At 46.0% G+C, this 7,441-nt stretch overlaps 2 protein-coding genes across 2 annotated transcripts; one reads left to right on the forward strand and one right to left on the reverse strand.

The window, feature by feature from the left end:
- Nucleotides 1-7,441, forward strand: FAM217A (family with sequence similarity 217 member A). Its single transcript, XM_088831444.1, has 6 exons — nucleotides 1-78; nucleotides 2,508-2,592; nucleotides 2,755-2,768; nucleotides 3,500-3,579; nucleotides 3,671-3,733; nucleotides 5,928-7,441. The coding sequence occupies exons 1-6, from the start codon at nucleotides 19-21 to the stop codon at nucleotides 7,138-7,140; spliced, it is 1,515 nt and encodes a 504-aa protein (XP_088687570.1). The 5' UTR covers nucleotides 1-18; the 3' UTR covers nucleotides 7,141-7,441.
- On the reverse strand, nucleotides 4,022-5,824 carry LOC148774233 (uncharacterized). Its single transcript, XM_088831523.1, has 3 exons — nucleotides 5,818-5,824; nucleotides 4,862-5,025; nucleotides 4,022-4,781 (listed from the first exon to the last, which is right to left on the reverse strand). The coding sequence occupies exons 1-3, from the start codon at nucleotides 5,822-5,824 to the stop codon at nucleotides 4,161-4,163; spliced, it is 792 nt and encodes a 263-aa protein (XP_088687649.1). The 3' UTR covers nucleotides 4,022-4,160.

The raw sequence follows: 7,441 nt of genomic DNA on the forward strand, positions 1-7,441 counted from the left end.
AGGAAACCGAGGAGCAAGATGGGCAGAAGATCCGGTGAGAGCAGCGGCCCCGGCCTGGGCGCGGCCGTCCCCTGGGAGGTAGGTGCAGCGGACCGCGCGGGGGGGCGCAGCATCCCCTCCCCACCGGCCCGCGGCGGTCAGCGCCTCTGCAAGGAGCCCCGCGCCCTGCTGCTCTCTGGGAGCAGTCTGCACTCCACCTCTAGGTGCGTTTGCAAGACCAGATGGAAAAGTTCTCTAAAAATGTGTTAAATTTTATGTTGAAGTTGAGTTGGTCAGCAGCGTTGTGTTACTTTGAGGTGCACTGCACAGGGAGACTCAGTCATACATTCTCCAGGCTTTTTCCATCTCTTTTCCGTTTATCTTATTACAGAGTACTGAGTAGACTGCCCTGAACATTTTTATGTCCTTTAACAAAGGACAAGTTAACCAGCTTCTCTGCAAATCTCCAAACATTTCTGATTGCAATTGAATTCCATGAAACGTACCACCTTGATTCAATGACAGTGCTCACCTGTTTAATATCCTTACATGTTTTCTGTGAAAAATATTGGCAAGGCAGGTGGATATCAAGCAGGAGGGCCCAGTTCCCACCTGTAGGGACTTTGCAGTGTGGGGGACGTCGTGGGCGGCTGACGGCCGTCCTTACCTGACGACTTCGCTTCCTCTCGTGCTGCGGTCTCAGTGGCACAGTTTTCATCAGCTGCCCTGTATGCTGTTACTGTAGAGCTGTTCCTCGCACAGGTTGCTTTGTGCCTTAGGGAACCAGGATTACAGCCGAGAGAAGACGGAGAATCCGTCAGGAGGCTCTAAAAGTACAAGTGTCTGGCCTCATCCTACTTCATCAGCATCTGTGTTTTTCAACTTTTCTTTTTTATTGCATGTATTTACTTATTTACTTTTGGCCATGCCGGGTCTTCCTTTCTGCTCGCAGGCTTGCTCTGGCAGCGGGGCCTGCTCTGGTTGTGTGCAGGCGTCTCACTGCGGTGGCTTCCCTAGTTGCGGAGCGCTGGCCCTAGCTGTGGCCGCGGGCCGGGAGTTGCCGCTTGCGGGCTCTAGGGCTCGGGCTCAGAGCTGTGGAGATCGGGCCTGGTTGCTCCACAGCTTGTGGAACCTTCCCCAGGTGAGGACCGAACCAGTGCCCCCTGCCTCGGCAGGCAGATTCTTAATCACTAGACCACCAGGGAAGCCCTCAACTGTTATTTTTAAAGAGCACCCCTGGTGATTCTCATCCGGAGACTAGATCCAAAGCATGTTCTCTCAGAGAACAAAGAATTTTATTAACTTTTTTTTTTTTGTAAATAAAAGCCTCTAGGAAAAGATAAACCAAGGCCCACCTTCCAAAGGCCAGCTCTCCTTCCTGCCAGGAGGTAACTTCCTTGTGGATCAGTTAAATTCTCATCCTGTATTTAAGTTGATTTGTCCATCTTTCTCCTTCATGCAGTGATGATGACCTAATACTACCTAACATTTCATTGGTGTGAATGTTGCTTAAAGTTTAGTTTACAAAGGCTGTTCTCATTTGAGGTAACAGAGCTGCTGAGTTCATCCCTCCAATATTACTGTTTGAAAACTTATTTATTTACTTAGTTTGGCTGTCCTCGGTCTCTGTCGCTGCCTGCAGGCTTTGTCTCGTTGGGGCAAGTGGCGCTGCTCCCCTCTCAGGGCGGCGGCCTCCCTGTCGCAGAGCCAGGCTCTGGGCACGCAGCCGCAGTGGTTACAGTTTTCAGGCTCCGGAGCGCAGGTTCAGTAGTTGTACTACGTGGGCTTAGCTGCTCTATGTGGGGTCTTCCAGTATCAGGGATTGAACCCATGTCTCCTGCATTAGCAGGCAGATTCTTCACCACTGAGCCATCAGGGAAGCCCTCAAATAGTTTTTTTAAAAAGTAAACTGCCCACCTCTTCACTTTCTCTTTTCTAGGATAAATTTCTGCAGCCCTCTCCTGCACACACCCATGCCTTTCCCCATAGTGGTCAGCACAGTATCTGGAACGTGAATCCTCAGTAGATATTGTACCTTTCCTTATTCGTTTCTTGCCTTAAAAAAAAAAAATTCCTGCGTGTTTCTCAACATCTGGAGTCTGGAATGAGATGCGGGCTAGTCAGTGTTGAGTATGTGAGGGTCAGAGAATTTTGTTCGGTTGATGGAAAGACTTTCATAGACTCTCAGATCTGGTACTCAGATACATAAAATCTGGTGAATGAGCCAGCATGTGCCCAGGACACACTGAACTGGACACTTTATCATACTTTTAAAATCAGTTTTGAAATGAAGCCATCAATTCTTGTAAAAAACCTTTCCATTTCCTGAGGTGTTATCCAGCTGATAATAGTTTAAGGTGTACATTCCCGCTCCTCAGAAATGCTGAGTGTCCTTATGGGGTGGAGGGGGGGGGTCACAGAACTTGGTGCCTTTTGTCATATTTTACCCAAAGGACCTATAAAATCATGTACTTGGGCTTGTAAAATTTTCTTACATTAAGTTTATCCTAAAACAAATATTGTTTTAGAACTTGTCTCACTGGAATTTGGATGCAGAAGTACCTGTTCCTGAAAATAAAAGCCTCCCACCTGGGAGGGATGGCGCCACAGGTGGTAAGAAATCCTTGATGTGTCTGCTTATATTTATAAATACACGAAAACTTATATCCCTATTTGTAATAGGAACAACCACTCATATTAAAGGGGGCTTGTTTTGAGTATCACCAGTTTTATGTAACTATTAATTGTCATTTTTTTCCGTACACATTCTTTCAGGCAAAATTAACAAGGTAAGGATAAATATTTGGTTTTAAATAATTCACAGCACATTAAGATGACATTGTATGTTCCTTGAAGAAAGTCTCTTTCCTCTCAGTTAAACTTAAAATGTTGTCTCTCTGGAGCTCTTCAAACGAGTCAAGTCAGTGCTTTCGTTTGCTGTTTAACAAAGCTGCAAGTAGGTCCTTAAGTGGATGTCTTATTATATCGCTGTTTTCAATATAACAATATCATAAATGGAAATTAACATAATGAATATAGTATGTTCTAGTCACTGCCAAAAGGGAGGTGGCCTCAGCTCTTAAGATGCCTTAAGTCAGTTGAAACAGTTGTATTTTGAAGTAGTGAAAGAATTAATCTTTCATTTGCTTTTATTCATCAAAATGTAAAACAGTTAACTGTTAATAAAGAATTTTAATGATAGTCAAGTCTTACTAGTTAACTTTGTTTAGTTGATCTTTATAAATGGATTATACTATCCCTACTGAGGTCAGTACAGACCAATAAATTATACTATCCCAATGAGGTCAGTACAGACCAATAAATTATACTATTCCAATGAGGTCAGTACAGACCAATAAATTATACTATTCCAATGAGGTCAGTACACCCAGTATGTATATGAGGGCGAGTTATCAGACTCTAGCAAATATTGCTTGGTTAGAACAAGAACTGTACATTCTTAGAACAAGGGTCAGGAGTAGAAATGCTGGGTGTTTAAATGTCTTCTGCCGCTTTATAGAACCACCTGGAAATTCCAGCAGAGCAGCTCCTTCTGGAGCTCACTTTCTCAGAGTTCGTGCCCCAGAGAATACAGGTGGGGTTCTATCCATCACACTCTGAAGGTATTTTATTATTTTTAAAAAGGCATGCCGTTACTAAAACATCCCTGGTTTTTCTCTTCTTAGAATAGTAAACAAAGGCTATTCCAGCTGTGGAGTTACCCTCTGAATGAAGCAAGCAGCGCGGAGCTCAGGTGAGGGAGTGTTTATGACTGTCAGCCCCTAACTCAGCGAGATAGAGACAGCTACAGATGCATTAGCTCCTCAATTGGAGTAGGAGGCCAAAAAACAACCAGAAGCACAAAGGACTGTGTGCAAATCCTGGGGAAGCCCCGAGAAAGGGAGTGGCCGAGCGTGTGGGGAAGCCGTGGGTAGGCCTCGCCGAGGACGGGCTGGCCTTCTCGTCCAAACAAAAAGGAGCTGGACCGGGAAAGGAGTAATTCACGTGCCAGCGATGGTTTTCATCGCGTCCCTGTGTTCGCTCCGAACCTGCACGACAGCCCCGTTTGGGAGGCCTGACGTCACTGTCCCTGTTCTGTGGGTGAGGACGGGGCAGGAGACCAGCGGTGGAAGGTGGAACCGGGATGTGAGAGCTCGGCGCGAGCTCCCAGACCCCCTCCCTCACTCCAGACCCTTTCTGGGGTCCGAATTCTTCCTTTTTGGTTTTTCGATGCGCGTGAGAACCAGCTGGAAGGCGTCTCCGAATCGCAGGTCAAAGCGACGGGGCCGTTTCCGCGGACCGAACCGCCGTCTGTCGCTGTCCGACGGCTGCCGTGTGCGGGCGCTGCTGAGCTGGGCTGCTCTCCCGTCCCCGGCTCTGACCGTCGCGCGTTTCCCCTGCAGCCGCTGCGCCCTCCGCCGAGGGTTCTGTGCGCTCGGGGCGCGGCTCCTCGCGCTGAAGCGGAGGGCGGGCCGCAGGCGTGAAGGGGGCTGTAGTGGCTCGTGTCTGGACTGATGGTGCTGATCGGTGGAGGAAAAGGCTGCTTTAACGAGCAGGAGCTCGCGGGATGCGGTCAGGTGAAGCGAGAGGACGCGGATGGAGTCGGCCGAGGGCAGTGGCTGGGGCCCAGCTCCTCTGCTTCCGGGACGTGTGACCTCAGCCTGTCTGGGCCTGGGATCCCTGATCTGCCCAGGGGAGAAAATGAAACCGCCGATCTCGTGGGCTGCTGGGAGGTCTGCACAGAGTGGATGGGTGTTCACGGCTGGTGCTGGCGAGGCCTGGTGGTGGTGCAGAGCTGGAAGCTTGGGGGCAGGGAAACATTCTGCTAAGGAGATGTTTCTCCTCAATGTCAACAAAGAGAGTAAAAGTCGCGACGGCTTACCTGAGTGTTTAACAGTTTGCAGAGTGCATTGGTGTAATTGTCTCCACCATCAGACCACCTCCAGGGTGGATAATTTCCACTTTGTTCGCTGGTGGCAAGGGGTCCAGCCACAGTCTTCCACACTGAGATTCTGTGCTCTCTCTTTTTGTTGCTACATGTATTGTCTGTTAATCAAGTATAGATTTAAGGTGATTTTCCTGTGATTTTTCAGAGGCAAGTCATTAAACCTAATGCTTAGCTAAATGAACAAATTTTTTACCATTTTCTGTATTTTTGTAAACCCCTTAAGACTAGTTTGTTGACTTTAGTGTAAGCTGGCTTTAAAAGAAGCAAGAAGATAATGCAACTGTATATATGTCAATTAATGCATCAGATCTTTCCATGGCAGTATTTCTAGTAAGTGTTTAAAACGTACTAACTGTAAATTCAGTATTCTGTGGCCTGGCTTTTTTGCAGTTTTTATTTGAATATAATGTCTAGAAGTATCACCCCTAAAATGAAAGCGTACCATCAGATGAAAATTGCTATAGACTGTATCTGGGATAATTTTTGCTTATAACTAGACATTGTTTTGCTTCCTTTTTGGGTTAGACTAGTCTTTTAAAACCACAGTGGCCCAAGTAGAAGCCTTTCTTAAGTAACCTGACTACACTCTTGGAGAGTTTCCTCTTGTCTCATTCTGGGTCAATATTCAGTCTGAGGTGGAGCGTCTCCTTCTCAGACGTCACAGTTACACAGACAGTATATTCATAGTCAAGTAGCTGTAATCAGCTATGTGCAGCCTCGTGGCCACTCAGAGTCAGTTAGCCATTTCTGGGTACAATGGTCTAGTCACCTATGCATGTACAAAGGACTGCCCAGTTATTATTTTAGTCTATACTTTTAAAAATGTAGATAGTTGTATATAGTTAGAACGTATTTGAAAATTAACATGTTTCTGTTACAGATAGAGATACATGCCATTGGGGGCTAAACATTAGTCTCCGGTAAAGCTTTCTTATTCATTATTTTAACAGCATTTTAATTCTAGGGAACCAGCCATTCATTATATAAATCATTTTTTAAGGGATTTCAAAATATCTTCAATGGAAACTGGCTGTAATATGACCAATAATCCCATAAGGCTCTTCGATGGGAACCACCCACTGACAAGTGCTTCAGTGGACAAGCCAGTCCGTGCCCACCCTGCACTGCAGGCACCATTAGATCTCTGCTGTCCATATGCTGATGGAGACTTTTCCAAGGACAGGGATGAGCCTCATATTAATTTATGCTCAACTCTAGAAAACAACAGTGGAGAACTTTTAACTGCTCCAAACTGGAATCTGAAGAATGGAAATAGCAGTGTGGAGGAAAATTTAACAGATGAAAGCGATTTATCAGAAAATGAAAAAGCAAACGATACTTTACTCAGTGATTTAAAAAAGATGGACCTGAACTTAAAGCCAGAAACAATAGAAAATGTTGAAGAACGTTTCACAGAGGATCTGAATGAAGTGTTTCCATATCCTGATTTTCTTCCCCCTCCGTTTAGTACTTTGGACTTGCACAAATTAGCCCTCTCAAAATCTGACAGTTGGAAAATGACAGTGGAGACGCCAGACAGCTCTCTGGAGCCGCTGATGGCACGTTTGCTGGACATGGAAAGACTTCAGCACCTGACCATTCAGAGAGAAAGGCCCAGACTACAGACCTCCTGTGCCCCGGTCATCACCGAACGGCCCCCTTCCTCCAAAGCTGTCTCCAAAATGAGACAGCCCAAACCTCCTGACGCTGTGGGTCTTCAGATGGCTTGTGTAGAGAAAAGTCATGAGAAAAGAAAAAACTGTTCTGGTTCTTACAAGCCTGAACACAGTGCTCCCAAGTGGAACTGGAATGGTGTTGGCAAATACAAGTGGACTTCTAGACCAGCGCTGAAAACCTCATCCACCCCAAAACAGGTCATTGCAGCTCATGATGACTTTAAGAATCCCAAAATCTCCGTTTTAAACCCATGCCAAGAACTCACAGTCAAGCCCGCTCCTGTCCAGACAACTCAGCTGCTGGTTAAAACGGTCTCAGCCAGGTGTCTGCCACCAAAGTCTCCTACACCAATTTCACCCATACCTCTGTCTTTTCCTGATAGTCACAGGGATGAGATTCAGGCACCAAGGACCAAAAAGAAACTTTACCGGAAAGATGCGGTGCTGAACAGACCATTCTGTATTCAGAAGTTGAACTGTTGTTTATCACCTTCATTAATAGCTAAGGATAAGTGCTCAGCCACTGACCAAAAATAACATAACTCTCTTCTTCCCTGCATCTCAACATGAGCAAATCTATTCCAAGAAGCCCAGCTAAAATATGGTTCATTCCGAGATACAGGTATTACACACACACACGCACACACACAATCCCTGAATGTGCTGTGGAGTGGAGCTTGTGAGAGTCCCAGCTGAGATGGCTCCACATAAACCAAGGGCTTCCCTGATGACGAATTTGAGTCTCTTACATGTTATGTTTCTAAGGAATGTTTCACTTAGAAAACCATTTTACTCAAAGTGGTTCTTCTGTTGTGCTTATTTTCCAGTGTAATTCCAT

This window comes from Moschus berezovskii, chromosome 23 (assembly GCF_049115385.1).
Source record: "Moschus berezovskii isolate FMDL1 chromosome 23, NW_MosBer_1.0, whole genome shotgun sequence".
Classification (NCBI taxonomy): Eukaryota; Metazoa; Chordata; class Mammalia; order Artiodactyla; family Moschidae; genus Moschus; species Moschus berezovskii.

Coding starts and splice junctions, on each gene's coding strand:
- FAM217A (XM_088831444.1), top strand. CDS start 19: ATGGGCAGAAGATCCGGTGAGAGCAGCGGCCCCGGCCTGGGCGCGGCC. Junction 79..2,507: donor GCGCGGCCGTCCCCTGGGAG/GTAGGTGCAGCG, acceptor ATATTGTTTTAG/AACTTGTCTCACTGGAATTT. Junction 3,580..3,670: donor CCCCAGAGAATACAGGTGGG/GTTCTATCCATC, acceptor TTCTTAGAATAG/TAAACAAAGGCTATTCCAGC.
- LOC148774233 (XM_088831523.1), bottom strand. Junction 4,782..4,861: donor GCAAACTGTTAAACACTCAG/GTAAGCCGTCGC, acceptor CCTGCCCCCAAG/CTTCCAGCTCTGCACCACCA.